The sequence below is a fragment of the Microcebus murinus genome, chromosome 4 (assembly GCF_040939455.1).
Source record: "Microcebus murinus isolate Inina chromosome 4, M.murinus_Inina_mat1.0, whole genome shotgun sequence".
NCBI lineage: Eukaryota > Metazoa > Chordata > Mammalia > Primates > Cheirogaleidae > Microcebus > Microcebus murinus.
Window position 1 is genome coordinate 44,578,648 of NC_134107.1, and position 24,790 is coordinate 44,603,437.

At 40.9% G+C, this 24,790-nt stretch overlaps 1 protein-coding gene across 7 annotated transcripts in view; it reads left to right on the forward strand.

Moving 5' to 3' along the window:
* The window catches only part of SERGEF (secretion regulating guanine nucleotide exchange factor), a 236,204-nt gene that overhangs the window by 60,382 nt on the left and 151,032 nt on the right, over positions 1–24,790 (forward strand). For all 7 annotated transcript variants that reach the window (XR_012918957.1, XR_012918959.1, XR_012918958.1 and 4 more), the window contains one exon: positions 1,657–1,823. Coding sequence is in view for 4 of the 7 variants with exons in the window: in XM_012780647.2 (XP_012636101.1) it covers positions 1,657–1,823 (167 nt within the window). In the remaining 3 variants the exon portion in view is untranslated. The remainder of the gene's footprint in view (positions 1–1,656; positions 1,824–24,790) is intronic.

Consider the following 24,790-nt stretch of genomic DNA (forward strand, 5'->3'; position numbering starts at 1 on the left):
AGGAATGCTAGGGTCACTTAAGCAGTAATAGTTTTATCCTCTGGTTTCTAGGGAATCTCTTGCTCAGGCTGTCTGGTTATAAATCCTAGCCAGCTCATGTAGGACAGTTTGCCAGTTTTGGATGCTTCATGGATTTCATGGGTCCTGGGCACATGGGCTTTTTGGATTCTAATCCTGCAGAAGTGAAGGAAGAGTGTTGAGTGATTATGCAGTGACAAATGTGAATAACCAATGTGTAGAGTGTTACCATGGACTAAAAGAAAGAGATGTGGTTAAGCTGTGTGACCATGGGCAGGTCACTTCTCTGAACCTTAATTTTCTCACCTGTTAAATGGCAACAGAGTAGTTGATGTGTATTATATTAATAATAAAGATGTCTCACAGGAGGGTGAGTTTCACTTTTCTAGATAGAGTTGGGGAGTCAAGCAAGTTTTCAGAGAACTAGCATTAAGTGATCTGGACTCTAAAGTTTGAGCCATAGTTTACCAGGTAAGGAAAGGACATCAATAGCAAAAGGAACAGCACATGCAGATCCATGAAATAGCACATCTGAATGGACCCACTCCAAGCTCTCATAACATACCAGGTACCCTGTGGGCTGCATAGACTTTGTTCCCTCTTTGAGGAAGCCCAGAAGTCAGATTCCTGTGAACTCCTTGGTATCTACTTAGTGTCTGCTAGCAGGTTCATCCTGAGAACTGTATCCCTGCAGAGCCTTGCATCCCTGTGATATTGTGACATTTCCCCCATGAATCTATGGTTGTTTTTTAGCTGACACTATAAAACATATGTTAAATGTGGGGCCAGATGAAGCTTTGATACCAAACACAGAGTATGTAGTAGATTTATCTAGAATTTAATATGCATTACTTGGTGTTTTGTCTCTTAAGCAAAGTTTTTCTTTGTTAAAATAAACATGTATAAAGAATTTATACAGCGCACATGGTTATGCATATTTATTGCAGAGAATCTGTTAATAATCTATGCCTCATCGGGTTTTGCATTTCTGTTGAAATAACAAATGTGGCACTTGGTACAACTGAATGAGTTTGGCGAGTTTTCTCTTATCTGGGAGAAGAAAGGCTATTTCTCCTTTTCCAAACTTTATTTTCTTCTACCATCTTTAGCACTGGCCAGCTTCCCATGTGGTACCTCTGGGGGACTGAATGCTTTTCTGATTCCAAATGGTTTTGTCTTTTTTTTTCTTCTCTCACTCCCTTCCCTCTAGCATGCATAGACACTTGCCTTGGGACTATTAGAATTGCTCCTTTGGGTAAGAGCATAGATTCTGAAAGGTCCCCTTATGCTGCATGGAGGAGAAAGCACATGAAACTGGCTATTAATTGGGCTAAGATAAGACCCTAAGAGGCTGTGGCATGGGGAACTTCAAGGTGGCTAAAGGATCCTCACCTGGATTGGGAGATGGAGAGGAGATTCTTGGTTTGATCTTGGGCAAGTCATTTAACCTTTCTGAACCTCAGTTTTCACATCATAAAAATGTGAATACACATGCTTCCTTTACAGGAAGATAGGAAGGCTCCTGGTGTAGTAGTTTGTGCTAAAATAAATGTTCATACTTTCTCTTGTAATTCATTGCCTAGTAATGAGAGCACAGGTGTATAATGTAGTCTTAATTCAAATGATGTTTGTTTTTAGAAACTGGCAAGATGTTTACCTGGGGCCGAGCAGACTATGGTCAACTAGGGAGGAAGTTGGAGTCTCCTGAAGGCTGGAAACTAGAAAAGCAGGATTCATCCCTCCCCTGCTCAAGACCACAGAACAGCGTGCCTTCATCTCTGCATTGCTTAATGGGAGCAACTGAGGTAGGAAGTGGCTTCTCATAAATGCGACGTGTCTCTTCTTTTTGTCTTTCAGTGAAGCATTTACTGAGGGCCTCTGCTGTGTGCCAGGCGTTATGACAGGTTGCATGTAGGAATCTGAAGGGGTCTTTGCCGCTAAATGCTCATGGTGTAATATGGTAGAAAAGTCAGTTACCCAGGTAACTATAGTAAGGCAGACTGTGTGTAACTCCTTTACACAGGTTCAAAGTACTCTGGGTCCACTGTGAAGAATAAGAAATGAATTCAGGATCCAGGGGTTGGTTTAGATTTTGAGAATGACGTGGCTTTCAGCTGTGCCTTGGAACATGGGTCATTCTTGAACAAGAAGTTATAAAAGAGAAGAGAACTAACTTTTAGTACTGTTTAGTACTGTTTAACTTTTAGTACTGTTCAACAACAACTTGAACAGTATCATGGGGGTAGGAAAGTGAAGAAACTCTTTTGGGAAGTGTTGGTGGTTCAGTCTGGCTGGAGCATGGGATGTCTGCAGGGGCAATTATGAGGTAATATCAGAAAGATGGGTTGGAATCTGAGCAAAGGGGCCTTTAATGGTGAGCTGAACATTTTAAACTTCTGGTTATATTTCCCAGTGTAGAAAACATTGTAGTTCAGTTGCTTTTTCAAGCCCCTTTGGTTTTCTGAAATGGCTTGAATTTCTACATTTAAGGCAGGAGTCTTAATTTCTCCAGGGTGTATGTTTATGTTACTAAATTTACTTTACTGCTGTCCTTAAAAAGAAAAGGCTAGGTTTTTGAGAAGAATGAGGATGGCCATGCAGGAAATGTGCCTCTGAACCCAAGTTGGCTTTATGAAGGAATTCAGTCTTCATTCAGAGTCTGTCAAAAATTTAATAATCTAGTGAGACTTCTGTAATTAGCATCAGACTAATTACAATGCTCTCCATACCTAGAGGGCTTCCCTTCCCCGGAGGCCTTCCTGGCCTCCTCCTTCCGGGTATGTAGGACGGTTCTCCATTTCTGCTTCACATCCCAGCCCTGGTCCTCCTGGGCCCATCCTTAGTGCGGGGTTAAGTCCGTCTTTTTTTCTCTTTCTCTTTGATTGAAAAGGTATTACACAATACTACAAAGACAATTTACACATGGTAATAATAATAAAACCATCCATAATCTTGCCACCCTAACACAAAACTACATTCCTTCTTGGCATTTATACATATACATACTTCTACAAAGTCATGGTGACAATGTTTATGTTTTGTTTTCAGTCTCTATGTATTTTATCACAAATGGTTTGTTTTATTTCCTCTTGATGTTTAAAATGTTCATTTAAAATGGCTATACAGTATAATATTACATGATTAGAAGGTTCTGAGATTTTTAAAACCATTCTTCAGAAGTCGGACGTTTAGATCATTTCCTTTTTTTTTTTTATGGCGAACTCTGCAGTGAATCCCTGTTGAACTGTTTCCTTAAGATATGATCTTGGAGATGAAATTATAGGGGCAAAGTTCATGAGCATTTTTATGACTTTTGCTACATTTCTCTAGATTCTGTTTGGTAGAATTTGACTCTGCCAGCAGTGAATGAGGGAATGTGGTATTTAAACTAATGTTAACTGAGCTAATATTAACTCACTAGCTTAGTGAATTAAGGTGCTGAGAGCCTGGTCCATAGTGTTTTAGGCTCTTCATCTTTTCTTTGTCTTTCCCAGATCATTTAAGACTTTGGGTCAGGTAGCATAGTAGCAGAGGCATACAGGCCTCATATGTTTTTCTGAGTCTCTGGTTATATTGGCAAGATGAGGATAATAATACCTAAGGTATTATATTATTATGTAATAATTATATATTATCATATAGCATATTATAATATACATAAGGTATTGGTGAGGATAGCATGCAAAGTTCTTGGCATACAATAGGCAATGAGAAACTGTTGGTTCCTTACTCTTCTTCCCCTTTGAAGTCTTTTACTTCCCTGCAGTAGCCACAGTGTGCAGCACTGTGCCAGACATGGCCAGTGCAAACATATAGCCTAAGAGCCTGACATTGATGTGAATTTTATGTAGCTTATTACCAGGGCAATATGAGGAGTGGGTTTGAGCCTGAGCCCCTTGGCAGCTTCATTTTAGTGCTCCCTTCTCTCTCTGCTCCAGTTTCTGGGGTGCTGGAGTGTATACTCTCTGGTCTCACTACAGGTTCAGACTCCAGGCTATTACACATTGGTAAACTGGGTCTGGGAATTATTGTCAGCTGCTGATGTCCAGGTCTGTCCTGCCAGTCATATAGTCACCTGAGGCTCAGAGAAAGCCAGGCCGGGAGCAGCTATAAGCTTCTAGGAGTGGATCCACCTTGGAAAAGATAAGAGCCATTCTAAACTAGGTTCTACCCTGATCACGGACTTGTCCAGGGACATCTGGGGAGGCAGGAACAGCTTTGGACTAAGCTGACAATTCCTGACCTTCAAAGACCTGAGTGTGGCACACAGCTGACCAATTGCATTTAATTTGTATTAATTGCCTTTAATGTTCAAGGGATAAGCAGGGGGAGGAATGAGCTGTCTGAGCTGGGGCCTTGGTAGGATATCTGCACAGAAGGGTCCAGAAGGACAGTTAAGCAGGAGGGGAAAATATGGGTAGACAGAGCTGAACGGTGGTATAACCATCCTCTTCTGTGAACAAAAGAAAGCAAATAAGCACAAAGTTACTTAGTCCTTACTGTGGGCCAGACAGGGTACTACATGCTTTACAGATATTATTATTTCATCTTCATTTTAAACTTACATGCGTGTGTTACAATGATTGCTTTGTGAATAAGGAGACTCAGGCTCAGAATGGGTACTCCTCTGGCCCCTGATCATATGGTAGGTAGGTAAACAGTGAGCCTGGGACTTGAAGTACTTGAAGAAACTCACATACTTTCTGTATAGAAGAAGTAAAATTGAGAGTTATTTCCTCACACCCTCTTCGTGTATATGCTTTCCTGGATGAAAGGTCTTGAAATCTTGGAGTCAGGGTCTCCAATTCCCTGAGAGTCTCAATTCTTTTTTTCTGAGCCATGTCTCATTTCTAGCCTAAGAGAGACTTTATTTGAAATTTTAGACCTGGCTGGCCTTCCTTTAATGTTCTTTTTTTTTTTTTTTGAGACAGAGTCTCGCTTTGTTGCAGAGGCTAGAGTGAGTGCTGTAGCATCAGCCTAGATCACAGCGACCTCAAACTCCTGGGCTCAAGCAACCCTCCTGCCTCAGCCTCCCGAGTAGCTGGGACTACAGGCATGCGCCACCATGCCCGGCTAATTTTTTTCTATATATATTAGTTGGCCAATTAATTTCTTTCTATATTTATAGTAGAGACGGGGGTCTCACTCTTGCTCAGGCTGGTTTCGAACTCCTGACCTCGAACAATCCGCCCGCCTCGGCCTCCCAGAGTGCTAGGATTACAGGCGTGAGCCACCGCGCCCGGCACCTTTAATGTTCTTATAGTGGTGAAAACTCTGTTTCATTCAGCTTTACCTCAATACTGGGCCTCTCTAGCCATTCTTGGAAAATTCCAGGGGTAGCACAGTGGTTGGGATTAATCCCCCCAGGCACACATCAGGGCAGGATGTCCATGAAGGGGTTTGTTTGCTCCTTGACAGTAAACATATACCCCAGCAGCTCTTTGTTCTCCAAACCCCAGGCGTGGCTGCTACCTGCACATTTCCTGTGGAACATTGGCTCTAAACTCTATCCAAAATGGGAACCTGCATTTCACAGTTGGACAGAAATGCTTCTGCTCACTTAGTGGGTACATTGCAGACCTAATCTAGAAGTTCTAGGCTTCTTCAGTACCATTTCAGCTTTGCTCTGATTCTTTTCCCTGGTTCTATTCTTTGTCCTTGTTCCTTGTCCCTAAGCCCTCCCATTCCAGCTTAGTTGTGGGACTTAGTATAATACCCCTGCTCTGTAGTCCCTGGACCTCAATAGGGTACCCTGTTCCATGTTTACTCCCTACTGTTTCCAGAACCAGATCCCTATCTGGTCTTCCCAGAACTTTTATCTTTGACTCTTGTTCCTTTGGCTGTCCCCCTGTTGTCTGGGACAGACCTTGGTGACACTGCCCTCTAGGATTTCTTGCCTGCCTCCTACACTGGCTCTTTGTGTGTGCTGTTCTACCTTCTCTGCTTTCCTGGATCTCTCTGATGTTTACCTCCTTGACTCTTGCCCATTCCATAGTCAACCCTCTAAATATTGGTTGACACCTGCCATGTGCCAGTGTTGGCCACACAGTGGTGAGGGGTAGGGAAGTGGATACAAAGATAAAAAATACATGGTCCTTTACCCTAGAAGAACTTCCAGGTACATAAGTAAATCTCTACTGTGCAGAGTGAAAAGTGCTATTAGAGGTATATACAAAAGGCCAAGGGAGTAGTAAAGAGGGAATGATTAATTCTGAAGACACTAACAAAAAATAAGTGTTGTTTGAACTGGATTCTTATAAATATGTAGGAGTTTAGCAAAGATAGTATAGGAGGACATTCCAGGCAGAGGGGACAACATAAACTTAACCCATGGGTCTAGATTGGCTTTTAACTCCTAATGCAATCAAGATGCCTACCTGTTTGTAGCTGCTGAGCGTAGTTTTGCTATCTGGCTGCCTGTCTAGCCTGTCCTGTCACTGTCTAAAGGAAAATAAATTTCACGTATGTTATCTCATTTGGTCCTAGAGTGATGCTGTGAAATAGGCTAGAATAGAAATGGTTATTCCCATTTTACAGTTGAGGAAACTGAGGCCCAGAGAGGCTAGCTAGGAATTAGGAGAAGATCCAAGGCAAATAGCTTGATTCCCAGTGTTTCTAAGGGCTCAGTCTGCAGCCGTAGTCCTGAGTCATGTTCCTGGTTTAAATTCTGCCCACGTTTGATTCAGGAGCACCAAATCCCAGCTGGGGAGCTCAGTATACACGTGCATGTATGTGCACACACAGAGCCATTGGAGCAGGAGCAGGAAACATGGAAATAAACAAGAGGTGAGCAGAGACTGGGTAATTGTCAAGCCCAGATGCCATCAGCCCTCATTTTGCTGCAGGACTAAAACTGTTAGAGGATCAACCTGTGCACAGGGTCTAAGTGCAATCTGTCAGAATGAGTGGGAAAGAAGCTATTTTTAGTTTGCAGAGTCACTCACTCGGCTGTGTTAGCTGAGGTTTGAGCCAGTCCCCTACGCTTTCTACAGTGTTATTTCTGAAGGAGAAATACCACTTGAATGCTTGTGTAAAACCCATTAATGAACCTGGAAGTTTCCAGGGTGTCTTTGTCCTGCAGCTCCCTCGGAAGGCTGCCTTTCCTGAATGACCTTCCTTCTTTCCTATATTTAATGCATTTCTAATTTTAAGTTTGTGTCAAGACTATGGGACTTCGGTGCCCTAAATAACACAGAAATCTACCACCAGCAATCAGCTGAGTCCGGAGGGCTCTGGCAGAATTGAACACAACCTGAAAAAGCCTTCCCAAGTGGCTCTCTGGTAAGTAACCCATACCATCATTGCTGTTCCTAGAGGAGCATGAGGTATCTGAGACCTTGGGCCCAGGCAGCCCAAACCTTGTAGTGGGGGCCAGTGTTTTAGAAGCCTCCCTAAATGGGATACCAGTGCTATGGGTAGCGATGTTCACCCAAAGACTGTTTTGTTGGAGATTGGAAAATCTGGCACATCTGTGCTGTAGCTGCTGACATGGCAGGGTAAGAAATAACATGAAACTAATCTCAAAGTGGTGGACTAGATTTGTCCATGTGAATACTCAGAAGAAGGAAAGAACCACCAGCCAGGGCTGTCATATTGGAGAGAGATGGCAAAAGGTATGATATAGTAAGAACTTACCACTACCTGCTGTTTTCTTATTTACATTTATCATCTCTTTCTTCTCACTAAAATCCAGTAAGATCCAGGAGAGCAAGAGCCTTGTCTGTCTTTTTCAAAGCTGTGTTCCCAGTGTCTAGAATAGTCCCTGGAACCTCATAGGTGCTTAGGGGATGTTTACAGACTGAATACATAAAAAATGAATGGAAGAAATGGTTTTGGAGGTATATGCCCCTCTTCACCTTCTCTTCTCTCCCTTCCTGCAGTCTGTATTTCTCAATCCCAGGCCAGCTCAGGAATAGGCATTTTCATGTTTTGAGGCATTTGGTTCTCAAATGCCCAGCACAGATAGCCTCTGACCCTACATTGTGCTCAGAACTGCCCTGGAGTTTCTAACAAAGACTATCAATTATGCAAGTCCTTTAGCACTTGCATGCATATTCACCTTCGGCTTTTCTTCTTTAATCCAATAGCTGCTCAGCTATGCCTGTATGTCCGAGCACAAGATCAGGATAGGGGAAGCAGAGATGAGTGGAACAGTTTCTATCTGAGGAGCTTGTGAGTTAGTAGCAGGGCTAAGTTCACTGCAGGACAAGCAGAATGTGACAAAGGCTCTGAGAGAGTCCGGTGATGAAAATATGTTGATCCTGTCCTTTCCCATGTCCTTGGTGACCTTTTCTTTCTTGCATTTCCAGTCCCTGTGGTTTTGCTGGATTCTGCAGGGCTCGGGTGGGGGTGGTGACTGGAAAGGCTTCCTGAATTGGAAGCCTTGACGTTAAATTAGTGCTCAAAGGAGCTAATGTAAAGTAACAGGGGAATCTTGGCAAGGAACTCGAGTTGAAGAGGAAAGCAGAGAAAGAGCAGCCACATAGAGACTGAGTATTGACGGGAGAGAGGAAGGGAGCCAGGAACTGCAGTGTCACAGAAACTAAGGAAATTTCAGCAAGAAGGTCAGGGAGGTTGGGGACAGAGAAAGACCACTGGATTTGGTGACTGGGGGCTGTGGTGACACTTGTGAGAGCAGCTTCAGTGGAAAGGTGGAGCTAAAGCAGGAGCACAGGGAGGCAAGGGTGACGAGAAATACAGATGTAGGCGTGAGCAGCCCTCTCGGGAGAGTCACAGTCGAAGAGGATGCGCACAAGCTCGGTGACTTGCTGGAGAGCTTGGTTCTAGTTTGTTTTGTAAGCACGGAGCAACAAGAGTGCATGAGAAGGCTGAAAGAAGGTATTAGAGAAAGCGAGAGAGAAAGAAAACTTATGAGTAAAGTTGCAAGAGGGAGGAGGAGGAGTTAGATTGAAGACCCCAAGGAGATGAGAGCTAGGATTGAGGTCATTGTGAAGGGGTTAGTTCTGACAAGAAGGAGACTTTTTTTTTTTTTTTTTTTTTTTTGAGACAGAGTCTTACTTTGTTTTGCCCAGGCTAGAGTGAGTGCCGTGGTGTCAGCCTAGCTCACAGCAACCTCAAACTCCTGGGCTCAAGCAATCCAAGAAGGAGACTTTTTCTTTCTTTCATCCGGTAGGAAGAAAAAGGGATCTGTGAGGATAGAAGTGTTGAGGTGAAGAAGAGAATGCTTTCATTGAACTGTGTGTTATCTTCTGCTATCAGGTTATATATTAGTTTTACTTATTTATTGAACAATTGCTGACTGTGTCCTACTGTAGGCCATGCACAGGCGCTAAGAATTCACAAATAAAGACAAAGTTGCTGCCCAATACTACAATATAGTATTTATTAGTAATGCAGTAATTATTTATATGTCCATCTCTAAATCAAACTGCAAGTTCTTTGAGGGCAGGCACTGTCTTATTTATCTTTGTATAATTAGAGCCAGGCTTGGTACAAACTAAGTAATCAGTAGAAGTGTGGTGATAAAAGCATGCAAGAGACCATTTTTTGCCCTGACCACTGAATGGTGGGTAGGTAGAGGTTGCTCTCCTCATTCTAGGGGGAGAAAACTGAAGTTCAATGAGAAATCTCTCACTTTCTCAAAGTCACACAGTATATGGTATAACAGGGAATTGAACCTGGTTCTCAGACCCCTCCTTCTTTTCATTGCTAGCTGTGTGCAGGAAAACTGCCTCTCTGGACAGTTCTGATTAGGATGTGACCCTGGGCTTTGGCCATCACTGGGTGGTAGTTGGGTCTAATAGAGACCTGGTGACCCTTTCCAGGCTTTGCATCAGTGTCTTATGAGGCAAAGCATCAAGGAAAGGAATAGCTTCAGTAAGGATTGGGATAGTGAGGTAAGTCACAATTATGGTAAACCACAGTGCTGGCTGGAGTTGCAGGTCTGAGGGACAGAGTCTTGAAGGTGGATTGGAATTTCTATGTGACTGTGGGTCATTCAAAACCTTTCCAAGCCTTAGCTTTCTCATCTATAAAGTGGGTATAAGAATATCTGCATTACCTTGCCCACAAGCATATGGAAAAATGCAAATAAGATATATAAGGGCTTTTGTAAGCTGTAAAGTGCTGTATAAAAGGTTTTTTTTTGTGGGGGTTGGGGGGTTCATGACCTATGAGCTACTCTATGCTTCAGATACAAGTTTTGTAATAAGTGTGGGTCAGAGCTGCTCTTTTGTCTTAATCATTTGAGATCTTAGGAACCAAACAGCCATCCCAGATCCTGTGGTAAACACTTTGAATCAGAGCCAGTGAAAATAGTGGAGCCCAGATGCTTGATAATCCATAGCCAATCTCCAAGCACCAGAGAGTATGAATTCCTGGTGAGGTAGCCATCAGCTTCGACAGCAAGGATGTTTCTGGCTTGCTTTTTCTCAGCAGCAGAGGAAATTCATCAGCACTGATTTAAGGTCCTAGTGACCTCATATGTTACCACCACACTCTGCGGAAGTACGACTGCCCCAGGCTTTGCCCAGGGTCACCCTGGAGCTGACCAGCTGTCTTTTGTTGTGTTTGACCTTGAAAACTGAGCTGTCTCAGGGTGAAAAGTAAATCATGCAGAGGTTTAGAGTAAAAACAGAAGGCAATGAGGGTTTAAAGGAGGCTGCAGTGGTCTGATGAGAGCAGTCTCTGATGAGAGCTAGGTCTGTGAAAGCTGAGGGCACGCTACATGAATTGGTTGCCCAGGGGACTCTAAAACTGCCTCCATCTCTACCACTGCTCCTCTAGCTTGAACCCTCATTATCTAGTGCCTAGTTGCAGTGACAGCCCCTTAGTTGGTAACCCCTTGTCTCTAGTTTGCTTTCACCCCAGCTGCCCCCAACCTGTTGCCAAAGATATGTACTAAAATATAAATCTGATTGTGTTATGCTCTTACTTTTTTTTTTTTTTTTAAAAGATTCTTAGAAAATACAGAAAACTTTTATTCCCACAATAAACACTTACTGGATACTGATACAGTTTGGATCTTTGTCCTTTCCCAATCTCATGTTGAAATTTGATCTCTACTGTTGGAAGTGGGACTGAGTGGAATATGTTTGGGTCATGGATATAGATCCCTTATGAATGGCTTAGTGTCCTCTGCACAGTAATGAACGAATTCTTGCTCTATTAGTTCACATGAGAGCTGGTTGTTTAAAAGAGTGTGGGCACCCCCACCCCTCTCTCTTGCCATGTGACATGCCTGCTCCTACTTCACTTTCTGCCTTGAGTGGAAGCTCCCTGAAGCCCTGACCAGAAGCAGATGCTAGTGCCATGCTTCTTGAACAGTCTACAGAACCATTAACCAAATTTTCTTTATAAATTACCCAGCCTCAGGTATTCTTTTATAGCAATGCAAGCCAGATTAAGACAGATACTTCCTTAGCCAAGCATTTAGAATATGGTGGAGAATAAGACTCAGCTTCAGCTCTCAAAGGGTGGGAGAAACACACAACCCATAATCTGCACAGCCAGGGTACAAAGAATGGAGTTATGAGAGTATAGACTCCAGAATTGTTGTTGACCTTGTTTACCATCGTTTCCCCCATCACCTTGATTAACACCCAGTAGGTGTTCAGCAAATAATTGTTATGGGGATGAATGTATGCCCTTACTTTTTTTTTTTTCCTCCTTTTATTTCATCATATTATGGGGGTACAAATGTTGTTAGGGTTACATATATATGGCTTCCCATCCCGGATGAAGTCCCAAATCTCTGGATTTTCATAAGAAACTCTTCTTGATCCAGCCCCTGTCAAAATATCCAGCCTCACCTTCTGTTGTTCTCTCCCTGTATCCTGTACTTCATCTGTGCCTGACCAATGAAACTATCATGTTGTTTGATACTTCTGAGTCTTTGGGCATGCTTGTTCTGCTTCCCTTTGCCTTTGGCTGCTTGGACAACTACTACTCATTCCCCAATAGCTAATAAGGATGATGTTTTATGTTGTCTTGGTATTCCTCCCATCCAGCCTTACAAACATGCCACTTCTTTCTTTCTCTTTTGAGTTTTTCTTTGCTTGGTGTCATTACTTACCTTCCTTGGCTCTGTTGAGATGCTTTTCCATCCTGAAGCCCTTTCCCACACCCCCTACCTCTTCACTTCCCCTGTCCTTGATCCCTCTTAAGAGATTGGGTCTGGACTTTGTAGGGCTGCAGGGGGCCTGGCTGTAGGCTGTGATGAACTCTGACCTCCCTTTTTCCTTTCCTAAGCACTTTTTCACTCCCACATCAGCCCCACCAGACAGTTGGACTTTTCTGCCAGTTCTACTTGTACAAAACCATAACCTGAGCAGGGTCTGGATTTTGCCAGTTCCATTGCCCAGGAATTGGACTCTATATCCTGGACCCTTTGCCACTGTTTGGGACCTTGTTCTAAGTGGCTGATTCCCCTGTAGAATGTTGCTGCTGCTTGGAGCTTCTTATTTAGAGGCCATCTGATCAGTGGGACCTCTTTGTTGTTGCCACTTGCCTGAATTCAGCCTCTGTTTGCCAGGCTCCATTGGTTACTTTGTACTGGATGGTTGCCTTAGGAGCCAGCCCTGTAGTCACCTCTCTTCTGCAAAGATTATGCCTGTCTGGTTCCAGCCTCTTCTTTGCCTGCATTGTCCTGAGCCACTGAGGCCTTGCCTGGTAGGCACCTTTGAGGTAGATAAAGACAAAATGTTGTTCTTGTCACTTCCAGGGAAGGAAAACTAGGCCATTCCCTTGGGATATAGCCTTCAGAATCCCAAAACCCCAGGCTAGTTGGTAGAGGGACTCCTGAATTGTGACTAGAAGGGAAAGGTTAGTCTTTGTTTGGTTATATAATTCCCCTGTGTGATGCAGTGGTTCTCTCTGTGGGGATACTGTCAGTGGTGGTGGCCACCTCCTGCATCTGCAGATTGCTGGTTGTGGGTTTTTTTTTTGTGTGTGTGTGTGTATGAGACAGAGTCTTGCTCTGTTGCCTGAGCTAAAGTACAGTGGTGTCATCCTTACTGCAGCCTCAAACTCCTGGGCTCAAGCAATCCACCTTCCTCAGCCTCCTGAGAAGCTGGAACTACAGTTCTGTGCTACCATGCCTGGCTAATTTTTTCTGTTTTTAGTAGAGACAGGGTCTCGCTCTTATTCAGGTTGGTCTTGAAATCCTGACTTCAAGCAATCCTCCCACCCCTAACCCACCCCAGCCTCCCAGAGTGTTAGGATTACAGGCATGAGCAAGCACACCCAGCCTGGAAGAGATCTGTTTTTACTGGATGTCTAGTATCATCCACAATTGGGGGAGGCTGGCTATGGGTAGTAGAAATGGAAGTAATCAGAGATATCTTTTCAAAAGAAGCATCTTTTACAATAATTGTGTGACCTCTGGTTTTTCAGAGGGGCCAGTTGTATAAGGAGAAAGCAAAGCAGGAGGCAGAATTGGGGCCCACTCACAAGTGCTGGGAGGCCACTGTGGCTCCCATGGGGACCTTCCCATATGCCACTTCAGGAGGCCCTGCTGGCTAGGGAAGTTTGCTCATGATTGCTAAAGGAAATGTATATACCATAGCCAGCACTCCCAAGATTGGGTGAGGAAAGTGCCTCACTTCAAAAAGGTAGTCATTTTGGAGTATCTTCTCTGTGATTTTATCTCCTTATGGTCCCTGCTGGGTAATATTTGTTATTAATAGTATGGAGCATGTGCATCATTTGAGGTTAGGGTCTGCATGAGGGGGCAACAAATAGGGGCAGGACTTAGAAGAATCAAGAGACTTTACACTGTGACTTGATCCTTGGGCAAACTGCTTTACTTTTCTGAACCTCAGATTTTTCATCTGTCAAATAGATATAATAATACTTACTAGGTTTACCTCTCTTGTCAAAATTATGTCATGAATATGAAAGCATTTTATAAACTATAAAGCAACAAATGTACATTTTGTTACATGTACATTTACATGTACATCAAAATGTACATTTTGATTTCTTATGTGGGTTTTCAAGAAACTTTAATTTCTTGCAGCTCTTTGGAAATCATTATCAGTTATCACAGATCTGGATTTTGATATGAATCATTTCCGTGATTCTTATGTTCCTCTTTATCCATTGGTACTTGTCAAATACCCAGGGTGCATTCATTACTTACTTAACTTGGACTTGGAATGTGACAACAGGGAGGACACAGAGTCCTAAAGCTTTCTAAATGGAGTTTGATTGGTAGTATATAAATTCCCTACAGGTTGGAGCTGAGGACTTGTGAGCAGAGAGATATAGAGGCAGTGTCAGGTAAAAGAGTTGTTGGCCAAGTCTCTTGAGTCTTTGAGAGAGCTTCTTAGAAGAGATGAAATGTGAAGGCTGGGGAAGACTGAGTTGCATAGGTGAGCAGATCAAGCCTTTTTAGGTCCCTGAAGGATCTAAGGGAAGGCATTGGTTCCCTCTAAGGTGATAAACTGAGGATACTATTGGCAGGCTTGTGTTTGAGCTCTAAATTTGGCAGGATGTGAACAGAAACTTTTCAAAATCATATAGACTAATGGCCAACAAACCTATGAAAAAATGTTCAGCATCTCTAATCATCATGGAAATGCAAATCAAAACCACAATGAGATATCACTTAATGCCAGTGAGAATGGCCCATATCAAAAAGTCCCAAAACAATAAATGTTGGCATGGATGCAGAGAGATAGGAACACTCATACATTGCTGATGGGACTGCAAACCAGTACAACCTCTGTGGAAAATAATAGGGAGATAAATCAAAGAGCTACAAGTAGAACTACCATTTGATCCAGCAATCCCATTACTGGGCATCTACCCAAAGAAAAAAAGACATTCTATAAAAAAGACATCTGCTCTAGAATGTTTATAGCAGCACAATTCATAATTGCAAAGATGTGGAAACAACCCAAGTGCCCATCAATACATGAGTGGATTAATAAAATGTGGTATATGTATACCATGGAATTCTACTCAGCCACAAAAAACAGTGGTAATCTAGCACCTCTTATTATCCTGGATAGAGCTGGAACTCATTCTACTAAGCGAAGTATCACAAGAATGGAAAAATAAGAAACACATGTACTCACCATCAAATTGGTATTAACTGATCACCACTTATGTGCACATATAGTAATAATATTCATCAGGTGTCCGGCAGATGGGAGTGGGGTCGAGGGGAGGGGTATAAACACACCCAATGGGTACAGTGCGCACCGTCTGGGGGATGGACACACTTGAAACTCTGACTTGGGTGGGGCAAAGGCAACATATGTAACCTAAACATTTGTACTCCTATAATATGTTGAAATAAAAAAATTACAGATATCTAAAAAAAGAGAAAGACTTGATTGAAAACAATAGAATTTTAAAAGAAAGAATAATAATGAGTTCCTATTTGTTGAACATTGACTATATATCACCTATTGTGTTAAGCACTTTATAAACATCACTTATAATTCTTAATACATGTCTATGAAGCAATAGGCTATTTTATCACTATTTGGTAGATGAGGGAACCAAGACTTAGGGAAGTAACTTGTCTGAGGACAAAGCTAGGAAATAGCAGAGCTCATCCAGTGACAGTGTTGTGGATTAGAGGACATACAGGTGACCGGATGGTGGTTTTCCAGGTTTGGAAGGCAAATATGTGACTTTGAAAAGATGCTCACCCTACTCCACCCCCTAGAAATCCAGGTGGTGCAAGAGAGGCAGAGCCTGTGAGAGGTCATTCTTCCCTCCTTGGTTCCTGGACACAGATTAGGGGAGATGAGCAGAGCTACCCAAGAGGATTTCCTTGGAAACTACCCTTTAAAGCCAGACAGTAAAGAATGCCCTTAAAAAGACTTGAGAGAAAGGATATTTTAGTTCCTCATGGTTCTTTCTTAGGCTTTCTATTCTGTTTCTATTCACAGTGGCAGCGAGTATGAGTTTTGGAGTATTTCAATCCCAGCCCCTTTACCTGAAAATCCAAATTGTAAAAACTTTATAAAGCTCAGGTTAGTGCTTACCCAATTGAATCTTTTCTGGACAACTTCAGTTGCTATTTCAAGTATAAGCTACTTGAGGATAGGTAGCATATATTGATTGTAGCTATATCTTTGGCGCTTGGCACTGTGCCCATCAGAAAGCAAGTGGTTGGGATTTGTTATTGAATTGAATGGAATTCAAGTGCACTCTCTGCACTTCGAGTTTGAATCACCTATTAGTGTTTGATTATATTGTAACCCTGATTATTTCATGTATAATGGTCTTCCAGAGGAGAGTATATGGTGCTGCAGAGTGGGCACTGTATCTTATGATTTTTTGAATATCATACCCTATTAGGCATGGGTTGAGGGGCTGGGTCACAACAGCAGGTGCTCTGAGAAGCCTTGGGGACTTCAGCTCCACCAACTCTGAAGCAGTCTTGGAAAAGTCTGTCATGGGATAGCTGGGTTGGTTGCTAACAGAGTTGTGATATATTATTTCTGGAGGGAGAGGGACAAAAACAGAACGCTGACTCCTCCAGTAGTCTCAGCATGAGGGTCATAGAAGTATAAGCATCTTTTTCAATCTGCATTGCTCCATTCCGCAGACACCTATTTAAGGGTAGGAGCGCAGAGGCATACAAATGGTACATTTCCCTTTGCACCCCTCAAGGTGAAATTTCTGCTGTTGCATGGGGACTTCTGGGAGCAGTTCCATAGTTACTGCTGTATAATGCATTTATCATTCTGCTCCCCTGGCACATTTTGCCAAGCTGCATAATTTCCCTGTTCCTTCCTACACTCACCAGCTCCATGATGATGATGCATCTGGTGTCCACAGCCTCCCTGATCAGGGTCTGTGGTGCAGTGGAAGGAGCAATGTATTAGCTAATAATGACAGCAGGTAGCATTCATCAAGTCCCTGTGGGTGCCAGATTCTCTAGTAAGCACTTTCTAGACACTATCTCTTTAACCTTCATGAGTTGGGATTATTATTCCTCAGTTTGCAGATGAAAAGAATGAGATTTGGGGAGTCCAAGGTCATATGGCTAGTAAGTGACAGAGTTGCCATTAAAACCCATATCCTACTGCAAAGCTTATGCTATTATTAAATACCAGAATTCCATTTTGAATTTTGATGTTAACTCTCTATGGGACCTGGGATCAGAGACTTTTTTGCTTTCCCTGGGCCTCAGTTTCCTAAGCTGTATAATGAGAAGCAGTCCCAAGGGTTCTTCCAAAATTCTAAGGCTTAATACCATTTTGTTTTGGTTAGAACTCTAACCCACCTGGAGACTGATTTCTTTTCATCTTTGAGATTTTTGGGTTTTGTTTTTTTTTGTTTTATTGTGATAGGCTAACTGCAATGTATTAATTCCAGAGCAACAATATAAATATCAGGCAATTAAGAGAATACATAGTATAAAATAGTATGAATCAGTGCTGTCCAGTAGAACTTTCTATAGTGATGGAAATGGTCTGTATCAGTCCAGTACAATAGCTGATAATCACATGTGGCTACTGAGCACTTGAAATAGGGCTAGTGTGACTGAGAAACTGAATTTTAAATTTTATTTAATTTGAATTGATTCAAATTTAATTTGAATCAATTCAAATTTCAATAGCTACATGTGGCTAGTATCTACCATACTGGGCAGGGCAAGTATAGATAGTATAATACTTTAAAACTAAATAGAATATAGAATAGATTCTTCCATTCCTATCTCTTCTTTTTCTTCCGTGTTCCAACCAAGGCTTCTTTTTTTTTTCTTTATTTTTTTAATTTTATTTTTCTTTTTTTTTCCCACATCTGTATTCAGGACTAACCAAGACTTCTGATTTCCATGTTGATGTTTCTAGAGGTGCAATGCCTGATGTACTGTTACATTTGTATTGTACTTTCTGCTTTCAGCACACTCAAACATACATTATTACATCATTTAGTTTCCTGCCTGTGAGGCATATGGAAAAGATGGATAGTGCTATGAGTGTTTCTCAGATAAAGAAACTGAGGCACAGAGAAGTTTAATGTACTAGTAGTAGCTGAAAAAACACTTACTGAATAAGTGATTTATCTAAAGTCATTTTGGAGCAGTAGAACCAGGACTGGAAACTTACGTTTTCTGTTTTCCAGCCTATGTTTCCTCTAGTTTTCCTATCATTGATGTGTCAAGCATAGAATTGAGAGACTCTGCTCATTAGATAATTCATTTAATGTTGGGGGGGGCTTTTCTTTTCATTTTATACCTTTCTGTACTATTTGATCTTTTAACTATATATAGGCATTCTTTTAATTATAATGATAAATAAAATATTTGGAAAAGCTTTATGAAATGTTATGAGTCAATATAATCTGTTCCCATTTTGTAGATGTGAGAACTGTCACTCTAATCAGACAGAGGCAGGTTTCTTATGTGAGATCTATGGTCAGAAGAGGATTAAATCCCATCTCCATCCAATTCTGGTATTGGTGGAATAGTTTCTTTCAGAAAAATCCTCCCATAGAAAACAACTATAAACTCAGACAAAATGTAAAAAACCACTACTTGAAGGAACTAAAGGGTGACCAAAAGTAGGCACATTCAAAGTGTGATGGTCCTAGAAGTTAAGACTGAGGAACTGTTCCAGATTGAAGGATTCTAAGGAGATATGGAACTAAATGAAATATGCATTTGTGAACTGGGTCCTTTTGTTGTAAAGGACATTACTGGGACTATTGGTGGAACCTAGATGGAGTCTGAAGCTTTGTTGGAAGTTACATATCAGTGTCAGTTTTGTGGTTTTGATGGTTGAATTGTTAAGTAGAAAGTGTTGTCCAGTTGGTGATGAACATGCTATAACACATGTTAGAATGATGGGGCATCAGTTTAGCAACTTTCTCAGAGACAGTTCAAACAAAAAATAGAGAGAAGGAATATAGAGCAAAGATGGCAAATGTTAAGATTTGGGGAGTGTGAGTAAAGGGTGAACAGGAGTTCTTTGTATAGTTTTTGCAACTTTTCTGTAGGTTCAAATTTATTTAAAAATAAAAAGATTTTAAAAACTTCAAACTAAACAATAATAAAATAGAGCAGCACATCAACATTTGTGGGATCTAGCTAAAGCAGTGTTTTGAGGGAAATTTATATCTTTAAATGCATATATTAGAAAAGAGAAAGGACTAAATCCAGTCACTTAAAGTTCCATCTTTAGAAGTTGGAAAAAGATGAGAAAAATAAACCCAAAATAAGTAGAAAGAAGGAAATAATAAAGACAAGAACAGAAGTTAGTGAAATAGAAAACAGAGAAAAATGAAAATACAAAAGCAATTCTTTGAAAATATCAACAAAATTGGTAAAGCCCTAACTGGACTGACCAAAAATAATGAAAGAGATCACAAAATACCAGTATTAGGAATAAAAGTAGCTATATCATTACAGCTTCTACAGACATTAAAGGAGACTAAGGAAATATTGTGAGCAACCTTATGCCAATAAATTTGGCAACTTAGATTAAAATGGATTAATTATTTGAAAAAATACCATGTACAAAAACACAAGATGGAATAGAAATACAAATAAAAATGGAAAATCTGAATATCCTTATATCTAGTAAAGAAATCATTTCATTATCAAAAACTTTCCCACAAAGAACTCTCTAGGCATAGATGGTTTCTCTGATAAATTTTATGAAATATTTAAGGTGGAAAAAGCACCATTTTTACATAAAATCTTTCCAAAAATAGAGGAAGAGGGGACACTTACCAATTTATTTTACAAAGTCAGCATAGTTCTGATCCCAAAACCCAACAAAGACATTACAGAAAAAGAAAATTATAGATTAGTATCCCTCATGAACATAGACACAAAAATCTTTAACAAAAGATTAGCAAATTAAATCCATTAATATTTAAAAAGGATAATATATCATGACCAAGCTATGTTATCCTGGTATTGAAAGCTTGCTTTTTTATTTATAAAGCAATCAGTGTAATTCACCATATTAACAAAATAAAGGAGAAAAACCAGAATAATAATTTTAACAGATATAGAAAAATCATTGCTAAATTTAACACCCATTTATGATTTAAAAAAAAACTCTTAGCAAATTAGAAATAGAGAATTTCTGTAGTCTAATAAAGTACATTTATAAAATGCTAAAATCATAATTGATGGTGAAAAATTTAATGTGTGTTCCCCCCTTAGATCAGAATAAGACATGTGTGTCCTCTCTCATCATTTTTATTTAATATTATACTAGATGGAGGACAGTCTAGCCAATGCCATAAAACAAGAAAAAAGCAATAAAGGGCTTAAAAATCAGAAAGGAAGAGGTAAATATTTTTCTATTCACAGATGACATGATTGTTGAGATATAAAATCTTAAGGAATCTATAGAATAACTATTAGAACCAAGAAGACAATTTAGCAGGATACAAAGTCAACACAACAAAAAGCAATTATGTTTTTTATATAGCAGCAGCAGCAAAGAATTGAAAAGTTTTTACAAAGCAATGTCTTTTATAATTACATCAAAAAGCATAAAATATGTAGTTATACACTTAACAAAAGTGTGCAAGACCTGTAAAAACTACAAAACACTGTTGGGAGAAGTTAAAGAAGACCAAATAAGTGGAGAGATTTATCACATCATGCACTGGAAGACCCAATCTTGTTAACTTGTCAGGTCTCCCTAAGTTGAGTTGTAGATTTAAAGCAATCCTAATCAGAATTCCAAGAGGCTTTTTTTGGAGGGTAGATATTGATAAGTTCATTCTAACATTTATATGGAAATATAAAGGGCTGTGACTACCCAAAGCAATCTTGAAAAAGAAGAATAAAGTTGTCAAGATTCACATTACCTGACTTCAGGATTTACTACAAAACCACAAACTTACCAACAACAAAAACCAAATAACCCAATATGAAAAGGCAAAGGACTTGAATAAACATTTTTCCAAAGGTGATATACAAATGGCAAACAAGTGTGTGAAAAGATGCTCAACATCACTAATCATTAGGGAAATGCAAATCAAAACTACAATGAGATACCATTAGGATGGTTACTATTGGAAAAAAAAAAGAAGAAAATAACGTGTTGGCCATGATGTGGAAAAATTGGAACCCTTGTGCATTGTTGGTGGGAACTCAAAATGGTATAGCTGCTGTGGAAAATAATACTGTGGTTTCTCAGAACATTAAAAGTAGAATTACCTTATGATTGAGCAATTCCACTTCTGGGTGTATATCCAAACGAACTGAAAGCAGGCTCTGGAGGAGATAATTTGCATACCTGTGTTCATAGCACACTATTCACAATAGCCAGAAGGTAGGAGCAACCCAGGTGTCCATGGAGGGATGGATGGATAAACAAAATGTGGTATATACATACAATGGAATATCATTCAGCCTTAAAAATGAAGGAAATCATGACACATGTTACAACATGGATGAACCTTGAGGACAATTATGCTAAGTGAAATGAGCCAGTTACAAAAAGACAAATACTATATGACTACCACTCATGAGGTACCTAGGCTAGTCAAATTTATAGAGATAGAAAGTAGAATGGTAGTTGTCAAGGGCTTGGGGGAGGGGAAAATGCAGAGTTATTGTTTAATGGATATAGAATTTTACAATAGTTTTGTAAGATGAAAATAGTTCTGGTGATGGTGGTGGTGATGGTTGCATAACAATGTGAATGTACTGAATACCACTGAGTTGGGGTTATGGTTAGGTTTAGGATACTGTACACTTAAAAATGGTTAGGATGGTAAATTTTGTGTTATGTGTATTTTGCCACAATAAAAAAATTTGGGGAAAAACTCATCAAAGCATATGTGAAGGACACTTCTATCTGCAACTTATTTTGAAATGCATTAAAAAAGGTAGATTGATGAATGGAGAGAGGGATGGCCTGTTATGTGATAAAGCAAATACAGCAAAAGTTAACTGTAGAATCCAGGTAGTAGGAATATGGGTGCTAATTGTATACAAGTATTTAAGCCTTTCCGTATGTTTGAAAATTTTTATAATAAAATGTTGGAGGAGAAACAAATTATTAGAAAAAAAGGAAACTTCCTATTTCTAATGATTTTGGCCACAATTCAGAAGTACAGTGACTTTGAGCCTGCCTTTAGCTGTGGGTGATCTGACATTGGGCAGTGGTTTGCATTTACTTTCTCCAGTGTGAGGCTGATGGAAAACTTTTAATAGAAAGGACCCCTCAAGACCGATAATTTTTTTTAAAAAGAAACGAGTGTGTGGGACTGGGTGGGGGTGGGAAACTGACAGTGTTTGAGGGCTTCCTTACCTAACATTCCATATGTATACTGTCTCATTTATTTCTGCTAATAATATTATTAGGTTCACATTATTATCTCTGTTCTACAGATTGGGACACTAGAACTCATAGAGGCTAAGCATTGGTCCAAAGACTGCACAGCATATCAGTGGCAGAGCTGGGCCTTGCCACCCAGATATAGTGACTTGTAGTGTGCTGTCCTTTCTGCCATCCCAGGTGGCTTGCTAGCATCCTGGGATGTTGATATCTTGCCCATGAGGACAGGAATGTTGAGGGTGCAAGGTAGCTTGGGTTTCCTCTTTTAGCTCTGAAACATGCTCTTCCACCTTCCCTGTTGCACCTAGTAGATTGGACTGTTTGCTAGACCCCTTACCATTCAGCTTTCCTCTTCATTGTTAGACTGGCAGTGGGAAGGAGGAACCAAGCTGGGGAGTACACTGCCTGTTTTATTAGAAAGTTTTTCTGGGGCTCTTTCTTCTGTAATTAACACCTTTAATTCAAAATAAAATAAGTAAATAACAGTTCCTTCTGCTGTTTTTATTGCTGAAAATCTTTGTGACATTCCTGGTTGTATGGCTTGATGATGTCTGAGCATTGGACTGAGAAAGGGACTGACAACACCATTACCAAAGAGGTTTTCACAAGGGAATAGCTGAGTCTAGAACAGCCGTCTGCTACCAGATGGACAGGGTTCCACTGAGCTATGGATTTGACCCAGAGGCTGTCCTGTTCTTTGGGTTTGCACTTTTGGGATATCCCTTGTGTCATTGCTCCCTTCCAGCTCATTGACTCTCCCTCCCTGCCAAAGACTGTCCCATCCCTAAGGAGTCACACTGCCTGTGATGCCTGGGCACACCTGGGTGAGCCAGAGGAAGCCGGTAGCACAATGTATTCATGCAGCGAGGTGGCACCACAGCTTCTCCGCACTGAAACAACCAAATTAATTCACTGTTTTTAGCAGTCTTCCCACCTGAGAAGACTCATGGCAGTTCGCAGTATTCCAGTGCAAGTGGTAGGGCTGAGAGTGGATTTTTCTGTCCACATTCAAATGCTCTTGTCTGATTTACCTTGATACTGCATTATCTTGGAAACCAACAGGCTCAGGAGGGAAGTGGAGACAGGTCAGTGTGTGAATAGAAGTCAGAATAATGAAGTCCATTTTCCTTTTTAAATTGGAAAGAAAAAAACGTATTTCTAGGCTTGTCATCTAAATTATTTATTATTAAAATATGCTTTTCTACTATCCTCTACCCTAATCTTCCTTTCTCCTTCTCCTTGTTCTGCCACACTGTCTTCCTCATGTCCTTGCTTTACCTTTTACTCTTTTATCATTTGTTTTCTGAGAATATGTAGATATAGAATGGTAGGAAAATATACACACCAGACTCCTGCTCTCCTTCCCACGGCACAGTAATAGTCACTGTCTTGCAGAGGGAGCCCAGGATGTAACATTCACTCATTCAGAATTTATCACAGTTGTTATGCTCTGTCCTACAACAGTTAGTTCACTGTCTGATGAGAGTAAATCTATTGCCAAGCTAAAGAGGGCCAAGAAACCAAGGCCAAAATTTCTCGTCTTTCCCTAACACCCATGCGTCCACACATCAGCCTCTCCTGATACCCACAGAGTATCCCTGCCTGTCTCTCGTGAGCTGTATGGATGTTTGCAGCCTTATTTACTTATCTACTTAGCATTAGATGCCATTTCACGTTCTTTATAGAACTTTGGTTCTATATTACTCAATGTAGCCATATATTCCTAAGATGTCCTCTTTCTCTGCTCACTATCAGTTACTCCTGACTCCAAGTATGAACTTCATATTTCCCCATGTTTCTGTCATTGACAACTGAAAAGCTAAAGTATCCTGCAATCTTGGGCGGGGAGACCCATGGAAGGTGGAAGAGGCTAGGGTCCCTCCTAATGTCAGAGGTCTGGAGTCCCTGAAGAGCTGAGGATTCTGTAATGTAATACATGGAACTAGAAGTCAGGACCCTTGAATTCTAGACCCAATTTGCCAATAACTTGCTGCATGGCCTTCAACAAGTCACTTTGCTTCTTTGGATCTCAGTTTTCCTATCTCAAGCTTAGGTGCCTGCAGGGCTATAGGTGTAAGTTGAGTTGCTTATAACATATTGTGACCAAGCCAAACCCTTACCCAGGTATATTGTCTTTTAAAACACTTAGTGGGCCAAACCAATGATGGGCAAAACAAAAAATATCTTAGGGTTGTATTTAACAATCTTACTCCTCCTTTTCTCTCCCATGGCATGCCAGAGACTAGAGTTGCAGAACGAAGTCTTAGGACCAGTTTAGGTCCTCAGGGAAGTTACCATGGCACAGTACCCTAGAACCAGTAGCAGAAGTCCTAGCAACATGTTTGCTGGGCAGAGGGGCCTTTACCACTTGGGGAAGTAGAAGCTGGTAAGGGCATAGTGGCCATTGGCTGCTAGCGTTGGTCCCCCAGAGGATCTCTGTTTCCTGGTTACTGACTGCTTGCTTTATCTCTAATAGTCATGCCACTGAGCATCAGGGCACTATGCAGGAAGTACCAGGCCAACCCAGTCCTGCT